General features: G+C 57.6%; 4 protein-coding genes across 17 annotated transcripts in view; 2 read left to right on the top strand and 2 right to left on the bottom strand.

The window, feature by feature from the left end:
- Ppp1r16a (protein phosphatase 1 regulatory subunit 16A) overlaps positions 1–1,307 on the bottom strand; it is a 24,703-nt gene extending 23,396 nt beyond the window's left edge. The window contains exon 1 of one of the 5 annotated variants that reach the window (XM_016007632.3): positions 1,178–1,307. The gene's annotated coding sequence lies outside the window, so the exon portion shown is untranslated. Of the gene's footprint in view, positions 1–650; positions 738–919; positions 1,099–1,155 lie in introns of those variants that run through there. The other 4 variants (XM_076556203.1, XM_076556205.1, XM_076556204.1 and 1 more) reach the window with 4 other exon arrangements.
- Positions 1,251–5,102, top strand: Foxh1 (forkhead box H1). 4 transcript variants are annotated; one of them, XM_076556215.1, is made up of 5 exons: positions 1,324–2,573; positions 3,010–3,239; positions 3,535–3,639; positions 3,740–4,048; positions 4,472–5,101. In XM_076556215.1, exons 2-5 carry the CDS (start codon positions 3,075–3,077, stop codon positions 4,571–4,573), a joined length of 681 nt encoding a protein of 226 aa, XP_076412330.1. In that variant the 5' UTR covers positions 1,324–2,573; positions 3,010–3,074; the 3' UTR covers positions 4,574–5,101. The 4 variants fall into 4 exon arrangements, with proteins under 4 accessions (XP_076412329.1, XP_006999094.3, XP_042121268.1 ...); XM_006999032.4 differs by having other exon boundaries at positions 1,306–2,573; positions 2,936–3,239; positions 3,740–4,701; XM_042265334.2 differs by having other exon boundaries at positions 1,308–2,573; positions 3,740–4,701.
- Positions 4,692–15,492, bottom strand: Kifc2 (kinesin family member C2). 5 transcript variants are annotated; one of them, XM_076556193.1, is made up of 19 exons: positions 15,456–15,492; positions 11,968–12,025; positions 11,633–11,714; positions 11,341–11,486; positions 11,111–11,249; positions 10,843–10,988; positions 10,694–10,759; positions 10,477–10,605; positions 10,010–10,087; positions 9,782–9,896; positions 9,595–9,704; positions 8,910–9,018; positions 8,640–8,803; positions 6,853–6,957; positions 6,642–6,763; positions 6,429–6,552; positions 6,147–6,276; positions 5,805–6,061; positions 4,692–5,731 (listed from the first exon to the last, which is right to left on the bottom strand). In XM_076556193.1, the coding sequence occupies exons 4-19, from the start codon at positions 11,410–11,412 to the stop codon at positions 5,477–5,479; spliced, it is 2,121 nt and encodes a 706-aa protein (XP_076412308.1). In that variant the 5' UTR covers positions 11,413–11,486; positions 11,633–11,714; positions 11,968–12,025; positions 15,456–15,492; the 3' UTR covers positions 4,692–5,476. The 5 variants fall into 5 exon arrangements, with proteins under 5 accessions (XP_076412308.1, XP_042121266.1, XP_006989428.1 ...); XM_042265332.2 differs by lacking the exon at positions 15,456–15,492 and adding an exon at positions 12,555–12,695; XM_006989366.4 differs by lacking the exon at positions 15,456–15,492 and having other exon boundaries at positions 11,968–12,200.
- Positions 12,817–14,473, top strand: Tmem276 (transmembrane protein 276). Of its 3 annotated transcripts, none has more exons than XM_006989365.4 (3): positions 12,817–12,955; positions 13,263–13,554; positions 13,702–14,473. In XM_006989365.4, the coding sequence occupies exons 2-3, from the start codon at positions 13,462–13,464 to the stop codon at positions 14,185–14,187; spliced, it is 579 nt and encodes a 192-aa protein (XP_006989427.2). In that variant the 5' UTR covers positions 12,817–12,955; positions 13,263–13,461; the 3' UTR covers positions 14,188–14,473. The 3 variants fall into 3 exon arrangements, with proteins under 3 accessions (XP_006989427.2, XP_042121270.1, XP_015863132.1); XM_042265336.2 differs by having other exon boundaries at positions 12,818–12,955; positions 13,409–13,554; positions 13,702–14,338; XM_016007646.3 differs by lacking the exon at positions 12,817–12,955 and adding an exon at positions 13,124–13,262 and having other exon boundaries at positions 13,409–13,554; positions 13,702–14,338.

Genomic DNA, 15,492 nt, shown 5'->3' with positions numbered 1-15,492 from the left:
AAATAAAAAGACACAGAGAGAGAATGGACTCCACACAGTTGTCCTTAACCTCCACATGAGTGCCATGGCCTGCAACCGTCCCAAACTATAATAAATAAATAATATTTAAAAGAATTATTCTTTCAAAAAAAAAAAAAGAAAGAAAGAAAGGGGGAAGCGGGGGCAGGAGGGCCAGAGCCAATAGGGAAGAAACCTAACCCAGGCATTTGGAGAGGGAAGTGCAAAGAAAAGAAAAAGAAATGGCCTCCTTGAGCAAAACTTGGAGCAAAGGCAGACAAGTGGCCCCTCAGAGCACTAAATGTCCCATCATCATGACAACACGAAGCCAGCGTCAGGGCAGGTCTCCCCAGGCCAACAGTCCCTGAACCAACTCAGTTCCCATGCGGGGCCAGTGGCAGCTCTGGTTTCCCTGAAGTGAACCAGGCGCCCTTCTAGAGAGCTAGGTTGCTTGCAGCCAGGCAAAGCCTTCAAAGTAAACCCCAATCTTATAAGGGAATTCCTGGGCAGCAAAGACACCCAAGAGAGCTAACTGAGGTATTGATGTCCTTGCCTCCACCTGCACCTCCCAAGGAAAGACCAGGAAGAAAGGCATGCTTAGGGGTCAGCTAGCTTTGTTCTGTCTCCCGAGTCTGGGGCAAGCCAATACTCACCTCTCTTCGGCACCCGTCATAATTAATCCTCCTTGCCTCAAGCCTCCGGGACTGGCACAGCCAGGCACCCAAAGAAGCCCAAACACTTTTCACAGGCTGGTCTACATTCCTCTCCTAACCACAATCCATGAGGCACAGCCTCCAGGCGAGGGCACTCGAAGCCTTAAGAGGCTCTAGCGTGCGCTTTACTGAACTCCAAAGCCCACACGAAGCAGAGCCAAGTCCCTTCGCTGCCCTCATGTCAGAATGAAGACCGTCGGTCGACCTACCTGACCAACAGGTTGCAAGAACTACCTTCGCTGTTGGGTTTCACCAAACACCCTCCGCTGGCCGCCTCGCTGGCGCCCCTTCTGCAGGCCCCTCACGACCCGTTCCACTGCCCCGCAGGGCCAGCTCCGGGCCGCACAGACAGCAGCGCCGGCTCACCCGCCGTGCCCCGCCCCGCCGCGCCGCGCCGGGCCTCGCCCCGACGGCTCCTACGTCCCCACACAGGACCGACCCTCACCTACGACCGCCGGCCGTCTCACCTGGAGCCCGGCTAACCGCTTCCTGGACCCGGCCCGGCCGACCCTGGGTCCCGGCGCTGCTCCAGGCGCCGCGGGGGGCGGGCCCCGCGCCCATCCTCGCCATGGCAACGCGACACTTCCGGCCCGAGGTGTCCGGAGCGGAAGCCGCGGTGCTGGGTGGGAGTCCTGGGCAGAGCCAGTCTACAAGGGCGGGGCCTAAAGAGCGCCCTCAAGGGGCGGGGCCAGCCCTGGTAGATTGGTTGATAACTGTGGAAGGCTTTTCGTGCTCTGTTCTGTGGCATGAATATACACTGGCATCTCGGGTGGGGCAGGAAGGGCACGTGTTCAGGTGTTCCCGGAAGGGTGATCTCTGTCCTGGTCTTTGAAAGACAGGTTGGAGTCTTTCCTTCAAAGCAGAAGCATCGTTGTTCAAAGGAGGGAACAGCGTATCCCAGGAGATGGGCAGCAGTTTGCATGATGGTTGGGCCCTAGGACACTATGGTCAGGGAGAAGCAGCCAGGATGTGGACCTTTGGATGTCGGACCCAGAAGCCAGGCTTTAGCCTGGAAGCAAGGAAGGACCAGTGGAAAGGGGAGATCTCAGACTTGTAGGAGAGAATGACTTGTCTGCTGATAGGGCTGAGGCCAGCGGTATTTGCCTGGCGAGACGGCACAGGAACCCTCAGCTAGAGCCCTGAGAACGGAAAGCAGAGGGGCAGGAGGTGATAGGATTCCAGGGGAAGGCAGATGAGGGCTGAAAAAAAAAAAGTCTGGGATAAGATCCCAACTCAGCCAGGAGTATGAGAGTCAGGAGAAGGGAAGTCCTACTACATCCATCCTTCATGTGTGCCCCTCCCTCTCCCCCTCCCCCCCATACACACACACGCACACACACACACACACACACACACACACACACACACACACACACACACACACACACACACACTGCTTCCCTCCTGCTCTCATGACTGTGCCTTCCTTGGTACCAGCAAGGGGCCCGGTCCAGTCCTTTGATGGTATACTGGGAGGTTGCACAGGAAAAGGTGAATTCTCAAAGTGGCTAATGCTGATGTAGGTCTGGGACCTACATTGACTCTGGCACCAACCTCTGCTGTCAGTGCCAGGATTTAGACCCTCATTGCAAACCTGCCCAGGGAGAACTTGGGTAACATTTGGAACATAAATGGTGACTGAGCTCAAGGGTAGAGCTACCGGTTAGATGGCCAGAGAAGAGGTAGGGCCCACATGGGCTCCTGTAGCATACACCTGGAAAAATAACAAGTCTCTGTCCGTCCCTTGTTAATGGGGACATGCTGTATGCCTTTTTGGTCCAGGAAGTTGTCCCTCACTCCATCTGCCCATCTGTCCACCCTCCACCCCTAGCCAAGTCCTGGGCTGCAGACCCCCAACCTAAGGTATGACTTCTTTTGACTACTTTGTCTTGAATTCCTGGGAATTCCCCTATCTCTCTTGGGGTAATTTGGCTGGGGAAGTCACTTCCCATCTGTTAAATGGGAGCTAGGGACCTGACCCAGGCAGATAAGGTATCCTGGGGTAGACCTTTTTCAAGGGCTTTTCCTTCCAGGTTATAGAGGGATGCCCAGGTACCCAAAGCCAGCCTGGGCGTGGAGACTGATTTCAGGAGGTCACCAAAAGTCCCTACTGGAATCTTCTCTGCCCTTCCCTCCAAGATTAACCGAAACCTGCTAATTGTGGCAGCCCTCACATGTTCCCCTCCCCCACAGCCTCTTCCTCTCACCCCTCCCCCTTCCATCAGAATGATAAAGAAAGGAGGGACTGGCCTGCCTGTCCCAGCATGGCTTCAGGCTGGGACCCAACCTCGACACACAGGGTCTGGTCCGTCTGCCTTGAGCCCCCTGTTAGGCCAGACTCCGGCCCAGGGCTGCCTTCCTTGCATGGAGCCTTGCAGCAACTCTCAACTGAGACCTCCAACGGCAGAGTCTCCCCCCAAGAGGAGGAAGAAGAGATACCTGCGGCATGACAAGCCCCCCTACACCTACTTGGCCATGATCGCCTTGGTAATCCAGGCCTCACCCTTCCGCAGGCTGAAGCTGGCCCAGGTGAGAGGGTCCCCCATGGTTGTGGGTCATACCTATCCCAGACCCTCTCCCCACTTACTGGAGGCCCAGGCTCGCTCGGCCTCTACCTAGCCCACTCCTCCTTGCCTGTGAGACCAGTCCTGAGAGCTCAGGGACTCTCTTCAAGACCCCTCTTCTTCCACAACCCCTGCCCACTCTGCCCTCAGGCACAGAGGTCTGTCTCTCTGTGAAGGGGTGCCCTGGGGCCAGCTGTAGGGGAGGGAGAGGGCGCTGCCCTCATCCCTGTCTCACTGTGGCAAACGCTGCCTGGTTTCAGATCATCCGTCAGGTCCAGGCAGTGTTCCCCTTCTTCAGGGACGACTATGAAGGCTGGAAGGACTCCATTCGCCACAACCTGTCCTCCAATCCATGCTTCCGTAAGGTAGGGTGGTCTATGGTCAAACCCTGGGGACGGTGTGGGCGAGGGAGGGAACTCTGAACCTCTGGGTGGGATAGCCACACCCAATCCAATCACTCTCTAGGTGCCCAGGGACCCTGCAAAGCCCCAGGCCAAGGGCAACTTCTGGGCGGTGGATGTGAGCCTGATCCCAGCAGAGGCGCTGCGCCTTCAGAACACTGCCCTGTGCCGGCGATGGCAGACCCGGGGCAAACACAGAACTTTCGTCAAGGACCTGAGCCCCTACGTGCTCCATGGCCAGCCTTATCAGCCACTCAGTCCCCCACCACCATCCAGGGAAGGTTTCAGCATCAAGTCCCTGTTAGGGGACCCTGGGAAAAGATCAACATGGCCCCAGCAGCCTACACTAGCTGGACAGAGCAGCGCAGCTCAGGCAGGCACCTGGTCCAAGGGGGGAGAAGGGATGTGCACTGTACCCCCTAACTCCTCTGAGAAGCCTCTGTGGCCCCTGTGCTCCCTTCCTGGGCCCACGAGAATAGAGGGTGAATCTTCCCAAGGGGACGTCATCAGGCCCTCCCCCCTTTCCCCAGAGCAAGGCACCTGGCCTGTCCACTTACTTCAGGGTTCCCCAGATCCCATGGGAATGTCCAACAGGGGGTGCAGGGCTCCCTTGTGGGGACAGCTCCCCACTTCTTACTTGCCCGTCTACACTCCCAATGTAGTAATGCCCTTGGCCACACTACCTCCTACTTCTTGTTCCCAGTGCCCATCTTCAAGCAGTCCAGCCTACTGGAGTGTAGGCACTAAATCCCAAGAGTCCCAGGACCTGCTCAGTGATCTCGATTCCCTCTTCCAGGGAGTACCACCCAACAAGAGCATCTATGACGTGTGGGTCAGCCACCCTCGGGACCTGGCTGCTCCTGCCCCGGGCTGGCTGCTCTCCTGGTACAGCCTGTAACAGTTCAAGGCAGGCAGGGGCTGCTTCTCCCTTCCACCCCTGGATACCATTTTGATGGGAGAACCAGAGTCAGGAGCATGTCCACAGCAACAGCTTTAAAACACCAGGCACATCAGGCCTTGCTGAAAACCCACAACTTTAATTGGGTTACTCCAGAAAGGTTGCCTCTGCTAGATATGACATGATCTGGCCAATCATGCCTTCGACTCTCCCCCACACAGGGACCGGGTCTGGAGAAAGTGCTCAGGCTAGAGTAGTGCTTCTTTTCTTGATCCCACCTTCTCAGGCCTTCATGCCATCCATCTATCCAGCCCTCTGTCACCACGCCTTCCTGGCTCCAGGCTGGGGGAGGGAGAGCCAAAAGCGGGTCCAATCTGAAGTCTTGCCCCCCCCCCCCACCTCAGCTGCCTGGGTAGGAGGTAGCACCTTTTGGGGGGGGAGGGTTAGGAAATGAAAGACTGGACCCTACATGATTTGTGGGGGATGGAAGTAGGGGAGAGGTCAACAGTAAAGGAATTTACAACACTTTAATTCCAAGTCTGATATTGGGGGCAGGGTGGTGACTTGGGAAACCACTTGGTCCGGGGTCTGGTTCCTGCAGCTCTGGGTTCCCTGCTGTGTGCTGTGATAAGGGCAAATGGTGATAAGGTGAGAGCTGAGGGCCTGTGGCCCACTTGGGGGTGGAAGGGTGGAGGCAATCATTTCTCCAAGCACAACATTCCCTGGCCAGATCCAGAAGGGCAAGGGGGAAATTGTGGGACTCTGGGGGGCAGCGAGGGCCTGAGTGTAAAAAGAAAAGAAAAAAAAAAAGGTTGACCTGGGAGACGGGGTATAGGAACTTCACTGGCCCTCTGCCAGCAGAGGTTCGCGCTCAAGCCCAGTCCTAGGGGCTCTGACCCAGATCTACGGAGGCAGGTCCCCTGGAGGCTCAAGAATCAAGCCAGGACAGCTGTTGGGGCTGGGACTTGGAGGGGTGCCAGGAGATGGTGTAGGGGTGCAGGAAGTCCCAGTGAGTGGGGTGTCGGTACTGAGAGAAGAAGGGGTTCCAGAGCGTGGGGCCCTCCGGCGCCGGGCTGGCCCCAGTTCCACTTGACCCACTCGCTCCGCGAACTTGAGCGAGCAGATGGTCTCGCCAAGATCTTCGGTCCTCGTGGAGATCTGCAAGAGAGGGGCCACTCAGACATAGTTCCGGTGCGCAGTGCTTCAGGCTTGCACCGGCCCCGGGCCCCACCTGCAGCAGCAGCACTGCGGTGGTGCCTGCGCCAAGCGCGGGCTGTAGCAGGCGTGTAAGCTGGGAGTCTCGGAACGGTACGTGCGGCCGCCGAGCTCGGAGGGCCGCCATCACTCCCCCTAGGGCCAGCAAAGAGCGGTTGATGGCCTGGGCCTCCCGCAGGCGCCGGGCGCCATTCGGATCCCTCTGTAGCGTGCTGGCCACCCCCGCTTTCCACACACGCTCGGATCCTGCCAGGTCCACCAGGTGCAGTGTGCCTGCAGGTGCAAAGAAACCCATGTGGAGGGAGCCCTCTAGTGATCTCGAAACCCAGCAGGGGGACTTAAGCACCATCAGTGATACCTGTGATACCCTGGGCGCGAGGTGGAGATGCTGCACGCAAAGTCAGCGTAACTAGGGCGTGGGAGCGTGAGCTGTGCTGGTTCATGACCGTGGCTGCTGTAGCTCGGTTGCTCCTCCCCAGACTCAGCATCTGGATATATGTGTGTGTGTGTATATATATATACCTGATATATACATATATACCATATATATATATATATATGTATATATATATATATATACACACACAGTCCCTGCCCCCCAGGTGGAAGCCGACAGGGGCCCTGAAGAGGGCATCCTTACCTGGTGCAGGGTTTCCAGGTTAGGCACATCCCAGTGTGTGAGGCCAGCCACTTGAATTCCCCCTTGCCCTGCAGGCCCCTGCCTCACAACCAGGCGCTCTGGAGGCCCTGTAGCTAGGAGGTCCCTGGTGAGAAAGGGTGGGCTTTGATCTATGGGTCTACAGGTGGCTGCAGAACCCTGGGGCAAGGAGAGAGCCGCCCACGCATCCCTGACCTGACTGCCTCGTTGTAGATCTCCACCATGCTGAGGGTCACATGGTGGTGCCCTCCAGTCCCCATCTCCCGGAACAGCAACTGCAGTGCCCTAGGAGCTATGCCAGGGTCCTCAGGTGGGCCCTGAGGACAGTGTGCAGTGCCACATTGGACTCTCATACAAACCCCTGAGGCTCCCCACCTCCCACCCCCAAGTGTGAACTCCAACCCACCTCCATGCTGTAGGTTTTCCCAGTCCCAGTCTGACCATAAGTGAAGATGCAGACGCTGTAGCCCTGCAGGCAAGACAGCACAGCTGACTCTAGCTGCCTGAAGACCTGGGGACAAAAAAAACGGTGGGAAAAGTGTCTTCAGCTCTTCCCTGTTCCCTAGTCAAGACCCGGAGGTAAGTGCAATCAACAAAATGTAGGCCAAGTGTAATTACCCTGGAAAGTGGCTCTAAGAATTGGTGGGGAGGGGGCATCACAAAAAGATAGCAGTCTGGGAGAAAATGCAGAGTCCTAGGGACCAGTTAGGAGGTCCTGGGGGAGTGGTCAAGAGCTTAGATGCCAGGGCTGGACTTCCAGGTTAAGCCAGATATCAATCATCCTTTCTATGTTTTTCCGGGTCATTCCTCTAGGGCAACTAATAGAAATGTGTGCTGGAGAACCTGAGTGGTACGGGACAAGAAAAGAATAAACCAAAGCAGGAAGTGGGGGTTCACACCTTAACCCTCAAGAAACAGAGGCAGGCAGAGCTCTGAGCTCGAGGCCAGCCTGTCTCATAGCTAGTTCCAGACCAGCCAGAGTGAGACCCTATCTAAAAACAAAAAGGTCAAAAAAAATCCAAGAGGGCCTCTGTGAGTACAGGGTTAGTCACCTGGGAAGACCACAGGAACTCTGGCTCTGAGAAACAGCTGAGTGAGACCTGGGGCTGAAACATTCATAATGTCGGCCAGAACTGTTGTGGACACAATTAATAGCCTTTTGAGTATCTACATGGCCAGCTCTCATATCAGAAGGTCCCTAGAGATTGAGTGGCTGTCATTTCTGACTGATGTCTTGATGGATGATCAGATAAACAAAGTCTAGGATTACCAGAGTGAGGATGAAAGTTCAGGACTGGGTGGTACAAAGATGAGGCATACTGGTGAGGAACTTCATGAGAGATACCTTTGGTCCAGTTTGTTAGACTGAGGACCCGGTCCAGGCTGCCCAGAGTACAGGAGAAAAGTGTAGGGAGCCGTGCGTGGCTGCAGTTTGGGGCGGGAGATGAGGCCAGGACAGTGTACAGGACAGACGGAGATAGATGGGAAGTCAGTCAGTGGTGGATCTATCCCTGCTGGCCACACATTAGACCGTTTCTGAGACCAGCAGGTAGCCTGGGGCTTCTTTGCCAGCTCTGTCCCTTACCGAATCCCTTCTCAGCTCTGAGCCTCCACCTCAGGCACAGAGACTCCAGGGACACAGTTAATGTGCCAATGGAGACCGTGTGTGAAATAAGCTGGGTTAGACGGCTTTCCCACGGGTGTCTGGCCAGAGAAGAGGGAAGAGGGGGATTTACTGGAGCAGGCAGGAGGGTTGGCAGCTGCTCGGCTCACTTATCAGCTACGTTCCCACCTAACCTGCCTTAGGGTCACAGAGCAAGCAGAGGTTCTGCCTTCCCTGATGGGCGGAGCCTGGATCATAAGAAGGGTGTGTCGGTGAAGCCTGGGTGGAAAAGGCTCCGGGCCATCGTCCCTAGGATCACAGCCCTGTCTTTACCATTGCGGTTCCCATCCATGCTCTGCAGCCAGTTCCGCACAAACAGTAACTCGCCTTGGACAGGTTCGTTTTCCTTAGCACTCAGCTGGGCAGCCAATCCTGCCTCCCAGGGCTTTCAGTGGCTCCCTTCCCTGATGCGGCCCAGCCTCCCTCCCACCTTCTAGGTACTCAGATGGTCATGGAAGAGGGAATGGGCCTCTCCTGGACCCCGGGGACTCTTAAGGAAGGGTCAGGACAGATGCAAAGGTGGCTGTCACCTCCTCCTGGCTGGCATCTGGAGGAAAGACCCAGTCCAGGCGAAAGCGGTGCTGGCGTCCTCGGTGGCAGGTGGTGATGGTCCCCCCTTGCCCAGGCTCTACGCTCACCAGGCTGGAAGGTATCCCTTCAGCTGGTCTCAGTCGACAGAGCACACGGATATTGCCTGCAGTGGGGACCACATCAGCAGATTGTCTCAGCCCTGAAACATAGAAAGCTCCTCCTCTTCCACCCTGTAGTCTCTGCTGCTCCACTCCCAAAGCCGATCTTACCCTTGAGTTCCAAAAGCCGCCCTGAGCATCCAGCTGGGGGGCCCTGCTGCCCCTCTGGGAGCTGAGTCCTAGCCCCTCCAGCTGACAGAGCCCCAAGGGCCCAGGATACCTGTGAGAAAGACAAAGACAAGCCCTCAGGCAACTCCAAGGGAAGCGGGGTACCGAGAGCACCAGGACCAGCTGTGGTGGCACACAACTTTTCGATGGGTACAGACCCCTGAGGGCATCATTCAGTGAGTCTGAGACAGAACCTAGGAATCACAGGCAAAAATATTCATTCTATGGTCTGTCCTTCTGGGCTTCTCAGCAATCGCCAGTTTTCACAGCTCAGAAATGAGGACTCAGCCAGGTGGTGGTGGCGCACAGTTAATCCCAGCACTCAGAAGGTCTCTGAGTTCAAGACCACCCTGGTCTACAGAGTGAGTTCCAGGACAGTCAGGGCTACACAGAGAAACCCTGTCTCAAAACCACTGCTCCCCTCCTCCCACCCCCAAAAAAAGAAAGAAATGAGGACACTTTGGGCCACTCAGAAATCATTCTGATCCAAGTGCCTACAACTGACCGGCTGGTACAGGCAGCTCGTGAGGGACAGAAAGAAAGAAACAATGACAGAGGCTCCCTCCCCTAGGAAGAACAGCAAACAGGCTGCTCACAGCGAAGGAACTAGGAGAGGAGCGGTCCTGACCTGGCCCTGGGCCTCACTCAGCGAGCCCTGACAACTCTGAGTAAAGGTGCTGACCAGTCCTCGGAGGTCCCCACAGCCCTGGCGAAGGCTGGCCATCCGTGCCCGAAGTCCTAGAGGAGGAAGGCCATTGAGAGGAAAAGCACAGATTCCAGAGCTTTCCCAGAGACCGTTTCCTCCCAGCCCTTACCTGCCAGCTGTCCGTGAACTTGCTGCAGCTCCTGTCTGCAGTTCTGCTCTGTCTCCTGCTGGAGCTGCTGGAGGGCCCCTCGAAGGCCCTGCAGCTGCTTCTCCTGCACCCCCAGCTGTCCCTCCCAAGCCCACTTCAGTCACTGAGGAAACAGGCACCAGGCCCTGCCCAGACTTCACCCCGCCCCCGGCATCCCAGCCCTCCTTACCCCTAGGTCCCCTCGCCTACCTGGACCCGCAGGGCTTCTGTGGTGTCTTGGGCCTCTTGAAGCTGGCCCTGCAGCTCCAACAGAGCCCCTGCCTCCTCCTGGAGGAGAGTGGGAGCCAGGTGGGCCATCGAGCCAAACGGGAACTCAGGAAAGGGGATCTTATAATATATATATAATTCCATTTCACAGACGGAAGATCAAATCAAGGGTGGCAAGTGACGAGACCCCTGGTACCCGACTCTGTGCGGGGCTCCCTGTCCAGTCTCTCTGTTCTCCTAAGGTTACTCAAAGAGACCAAGAATTGTGGTGGGGTGTGTGTAGAGGGGGGTCTTCTATGAGCATCAGCCTCACTGACGGAGCTACCCTGCAAAGAGTTTCTCCCTCGTTAGAGATGGCCCCCTACCAAAGCAAACACAGAGTCCCGGGGAGGTGTAAGTACTATACCAGGAGCCTGGACTTCGGACACCACAACAGCCAAATGGAGTACCTGTGGAGCTCTGGTGAGGGAGCCAGGGCCCCAGTGCAGCAGGAGGTCCTGAGTCAGGCTCAAGCTCTGCTTCAAGGCTTCATTCTCCAGTGTGAGGTGCTGAACTCTTTTCTCTGAATCTGTCACCCCCTGACAGAGAGGGATGCCATCAGGGTTCACCTGCAATTCCCTTGATTTTCAGTCTGTTCCCTGGGCCCCTGTTCCCCAAAAGCCTCACCGCTCCCAGGCGCAGTCTGCTCAGCTCTTCTTCCTGCTGCTGCAGCTGCTGTCTCAGCTCTTCCAGCTGCGGAGGAGTCAGGGACAGGATGGGATTCCTTTTTTGGGTCTCGCACCCGTCCAGTCCCCGGTGCTCCTGATTCTCCTTACCTGTCCAAGAATAAGCTGTTCCAGCCTCTGCCAGGCCCTCTGTTCCTCCTCCAGCTGGGGAGGCTGATGTTCCTGGGTCTCATCCCCTGGTACCTCATCCAGGATGGGAGTGGGTTGAGAGGCGCTTTCTTCTTGGGACAGAGACCCTAAAGAGAGGTGAGCCCAGTTACAAGTAAGGAAATGTCTGGCCTAGAGAGCAGAGACGATTCTGATAGACCCTGCTCCCCACCACCACCACCACCACCACACAGTGGTGCCCTTTACAAACCATCTGGAGTGGAGGGCTGCCCTGGGCAGGCTGGCAGTGTCCCCTGGAGCAGGGCCTGCCTCCCCCTAGGGCTCCGTGTCCACGCCAGAAGGGCCAAGAGCTGACTTGTTACTGTCAACAGTGGGGGGACCTCACCAGGCTGTGAAGGAAATAAGCGGAGCAGAGGAGTTGGGGGCGTGAGAAGCACAGAGGCCCGGGAACGGAATAACTGCTCTTGGCGGTGTGCTCACCTTGCTCGGGTCAGGAGTCCCGCAGCTCTCTTCTGCCCCCAACTGGACGGAGAGGAACTCAGCAAGGCGCATGAGCGCCTCTTCCAGAGACACCTCAGGTGCTCCACCCTCGGCTCCTTTCTGACCATCCTCAGATTCTGAGCAGCCTTCGAGGCCAAGTAGTGGAAGGAAGAGGCATTCCGTGTATCACCAGTTGGAGGCTAGACCTTTCTCCCTCCCAGGGAGGTCACAGTACTCCAACTGCTGGGCTCCCTCAAGACCCTTGTCCTGGAGCTCCTTGGCATGCACCTACCCGCTAGGCTGTTCAGCTCGGTCCACAGCTCTGATGTGAACTGATCGGGGCGGCGACGACCCCTCGGTTTGCCACCGCTTCTCTGAGAAGAGAGTATGGGGCGACAGTGAGGGTGCTGGCAGCATGGGGGGGGGGTGTCTTTCCCTTCTGAAACGGGCCAAGGGGGTTGGGCTGAGGTCTATGACCCCAACACCTGCAGAGACAAAACTGGTCTCGGAACAGCCCTATTCCCCAGAGCCGGCACCTAAGGACATACATAAGCTGCACAGGTCGGCCACGACCAGATCTCAGGGTGATGGTGGTAACCGACCGGGATGCAGGCCCACTCCGCTCACCTGGGTGGGGTCGCCGGGGTCCGTGGCCGCCGCAGCCCCGCCATCCCTGCGAAAAAGACTGTAGAAGATGTAGATGAGCAGAGAGTAAAAGGCGTACATGGGGGCGCGGGGCGGCAGAGAGCACCGCTTCGCGCCGCCCCGCGTCCCCGCACCAGGACTCTGCACCCGCCCGCCGCAGTGCCCATGCGCATGCTCGCGGCGGCCGCCCCCACGGACGATCTTCCGCGGGCGGAGGGCGCACGCTAAGGGGCGACCGCGGGGAGCCGCAAAAGCTGTCCTTATTGCCCTGTCAAGCGTCTTTTTTTTTTTCTTCAGTCCCTATTTTGCAAAGAGTGGATGCAAAGAGCTCCAACGGCTGTCTAGCCTCTTTTGGGAATCCTGGCCCGCGCTCCGCGGAGAATCCCCCGCCAAGGTACGCGCACACGCTTAACAGCCTTCGGTGCACAGGTGTCCAACCTCTCCTCCCCCGGTAGCCCAGCCCAGGCCCCACCCCTGCCCCGGAGCCCGACCCAGTCCAGCCCAGCTCTCCCCTTCGGTCACATCCTCGCCCCTCCCACAGCCCAGCAACACTCCTTGGAAAGCCTCACCCCCGCCCCGCCGCACAGCTCCGCCTTGGACCCCTCGAAGCGCCGCCTCTCTTCTCTTAGTCCGAGCCTATTCCTCGGAAACCCCGCCTACATCCCCGACTCGGATCCCGGACCCTTCAGCAGCCCGGTGCACGAGCAAACCCGTGCTGAAGCCGGTGCGCACGCCTCTCATCCCAGCACTCGGGAGGCAGAGGCAGGCGGATCTCTGTGAGTTTGAGGCCAGCCTGGGCTACAGAGCGAGATCCAGGACAGTCGGGGCTCCACAGGGAGATCCGATCTAACACACAAACCCGTACCAACCATCCTCTGGCCTTGACCTCCACCCTTCCAGCCCCACCCCTCTAGAGCCTCCCGCAGGCCCCGCCCCGCCGCTCTAGCCGGAGCTCCTCTCGTTGGTGGAGGTAAGCGGGCGGCTGTGGTCAGCGCCACCGGAGGGCGGGCCAGGAGGCGGGGCTGACTGTTGTGGGCGGGTTCGGGCCTTCTGCTCGGTGTCGCCAGGTGAGTGCGGCGCGCCGGCTGGTTCCCGCCGGCCAGCGCTGCCGCTCCTTCCCTACCGGGGCGTGCAAGACCATTTCTCTCCAAGTGCTAGGACTCGGGCCCAGGCCACAGCAAGGGACTGCGCGTCTTACTGTCCCGAGGACCTCGCTTGGGTGCCAAGATTCCAATCCCAGTCCCCTTCCCCAATAAATTAGTCTTTCTCCCCTGTAGGTGAGTCCAGGGACCTCAGAGCTCCGAAGAGTTTGGGGGCTTGAATCTAGTCTCACGTCTACTCAAAGGTCTCTGGAGCTTGAGATTCCTGAAGAGCGGCACTAAGGACTCCAAAATCGCCGGCCTCTGGGCTTTCTTCTCTCCAGATTCGAAGATCCCTTCCCTGCCTCCCCAGACTCACTAGACTGTTGAAGGTGCCATGGTCTCCAAACCCAGGAGCGAATGGAGTACCCTCCTGTCCCACCTGGTGCTGGCAGCCGTGTCTCTGCATGCGGCGGTGAGCTCGGTACAGGTGAATATTCTTACTTTGACAAACCATGTAGATCCCTGCACTAGAAAGAGGGTGGCAGGAGGCATGGATGAGGCAGGGTCTCCTTGACAGCCCCAAACTCTTTAGAACGGTGACTCCTTAACATGTCTCTCTTCTCTGTGTCAACAGTCCAGCCGAGGAGCTGCTGCGGGCTTCCTGCTCCAGACCTTTGCAGCCATCGCTATGTTGGCCCCGGGGCTGAACACACACGAAGACTGTCTCGCTGGAGCTTGGGTTGCCACGGTCATCGGTCTGCCTCTTCTGGCCTTCGACTTTCACTGGGTGAATGGGGACCGCTCTTCTGCCAACCTGCTCCTGGGAGGCGGCATGGTGTTGGCGGTGGCTGGTGACCACCTTGGCCCTGAAGGGTGCTCTGTGGCTGGGCAGGCAGTGCTGCTGGTGGTGGCCGTGACCATCCTTATTGTAGCTGTTTTCACAGCCAACACTTACGGGATGTGGGGGGGTGCCATACTGGGCGTGGCCGGGCTCCTGAGCCGCCTGGAAGAGGACAGGCTGCTGTTGCTGCCCAAGGAGGATGTCTGTCGCTGGGCCCTGGCTGCGGGCAGTTGGGCCTATTGCAGGGCCCTGCAGACACAGCGCCCACAGTGGGAGTGATGGTGGGCCTCACACAGCAAGATGGGGCTTCTGTTCCAGGTACCACTTCCCTGCTCCTGGCCTCCATTAGGGATAGGATTTCTTTCCTCTGGAAGTGAGGCTGCTGTGGACTCACTAATCTGGGGCAGAGCGTGGATGCGCTGTCCCTTCTCTGGTTGTGCATGTGTGGAAGCTTGCCTAAACCAGAATGCAACAGGTCTTCAGCATACTTGGGGGCCCGATTCTGGGAGGAACATGGTTGTGAGTCAGAGGCCGGATTTCCAATAAACCTTAGGAATATATGGGAGTACGGAATCTGCTTCTTCTTGAGCTAGCTTCCCTAAGGCCTCCAAGGGTGTCAGCTGATTTCCCTGAGTAAAGAAGGGGTGATGTGCTTTAACTAGTAGAAGGCATTATTCACCTTGGCATTCTGGCAGAGTTGCCAAGACAACCCCAGTGTGCTGGGCTTGGTGGTGCAGGCCTTCAATCCCAGTTGGGAGGCAGAGACAAGCGGATCTCTGTGAGTTCTGGGCCAGGCTAGCCTGCATAGGTTGAATTCCATAATGGCCAGTGCTACATATAGTGAGATCCTGTATTAAGAGAGAGAGAGAGAGAGAGAGAGAGAGAGAGAGAGAGAGAGAGAGAGAAAGGAAGAAAAACAGACACTCCATGCTGAAAAGACAGTTTTTGGGTCTTGGTTTCCTGGGACAAAGTAGATTTGCATATATCCTTGGTGGACCTGGCAGGTGGCCCTCTGGGGCAGTGACCTTCACAAGCTGATGGCCGAGTTAGTAAAGGGCAGAAGAGGTCTGTACCTCAGTGATTCCCAGGAACTGCACATCCCTGCTTTTGACACCCTCTTGTCTGTACAAGCCACGTCTTACAACTTAAGACCCTCACCTTCCTCTATGGACTCGTTTTTTTTTTTTCAGCCTCCAATCAATCCTGGGGCTGGGCCGAGGGGTGGGTTAGTGTACCCAGCCCTTCGCTGTTCCTGTTCTCGCTGTCCCGTCGACGTTTATCCCGCCGCGCAAGAGTGGTAGTCACTGGGTGTTTCACTATAGTCAGCTAGGCCAGAGCCTGGCGCACGCAAGCCCGAATTTCCGTGGACAAAGGCACAGGCACGCCCCGACATGGGAGCCTTGGGGGCGCTTTGCACGCGCCAGGAGTCGAAGTCTGGGTGTTTCTCCCGACCCCGGAGCAGGTTGCACCTCTCCAGGGGCGCACACGCCCCCACGCGGCCCCCTACCCCCCGCCCCTCCAGCCTCCTGGACCCCACTTCTGCTCACCTTCCACAGTGGGTGGGCCCTCCGGCATTCTCGCCCG

The sequence above is a fragment of the Peromyscus maniculatus genome, chromosome 20 (assembly GCF_049852395.1).
Source record: "Peromyscus maniculatus bairdii isolate BWxNUB_F1_BW_parent chromosome 20, HU_Pman_BW_mat_3.1, whole genome shotgun sequence".
Classification (NCBI taxonomy): Eukaryota; Metazoa; Chordata; class Mammalia; order Rodentia; family Cricetidae; genus Peromyscus; species Peromyscus maniculatus.
This window is presented reverse-complemented; position numbering and strand designations above follow the sequence as displayed.

What these genes read in the sequence shown, in the direction of transcription:
- Foxh1 (XM_076556214.1), top strand. Translation starts at nt 2,937, where the DNA reads ATGATAAAGAAAGGAGGGACTGGCCTGCCTGTCCCAGCATGGCTTCAG. An exon ending in GCAGGCTGAAGCTGGCCCAG is followed by an intron (nt 3,240 to 3,534) that starts GTGAGAGGGTCC and finishes GCCTGGTTTCAG; the next exon opens with ATCATCCGTCAGGTCCAGGC. An exon ending in CCAATCCATGCTTCCGTAAG is followed by an intron (nt 3,640 to 3,739) that starts GTAGGGTGGTCT and finishes ATCACTCTCTAG; the next exon opens with GTGCCCAGGGACCCTGCAAA.
- Kifc2 (XM_006989366.4), bottom strand. Translation starts at nt 12,066, where the DNA reads ATGTACGCCTTTTACTCTCTGCTCATCTACATCTTCTACAGTCTTTTT. An exon ending in GCGGCTTTTGGAACTCAAGG is followed by an intron (nt 8,804 to 8,909) that starts GTAAGATCGGCT and finishes TCCCCACTGCAG; the next exon opens with GCAATATCCGTGTGCTCTGT. An exon ending in GGAAAACCTACAGCATGGAG is followed by an intron (nt 6,764 to 6,852) that starts GTGGGTTGGAGT and finishes CACTGTCCTCAG; the next exon opens with GGCCCACCTGAGGACCCTGG.
- Tmem276 (XM_006989365.4), top strand. Translation starts at nt 13,462, where the DNA reads ATGGTCTCCAAACCCAGGAGCGAATGGAGTACCCTCCTGTCCCACCTG. An exon ending in CGGCGGTGAGCTCGGTACAG is followed by an intron (nt 13,555 to 13,701) that starts GTGAATATTCTT and finishes CTGTGTCAACAG; the next exon opens with TCCAGCCGAGGAGCTGCTGC.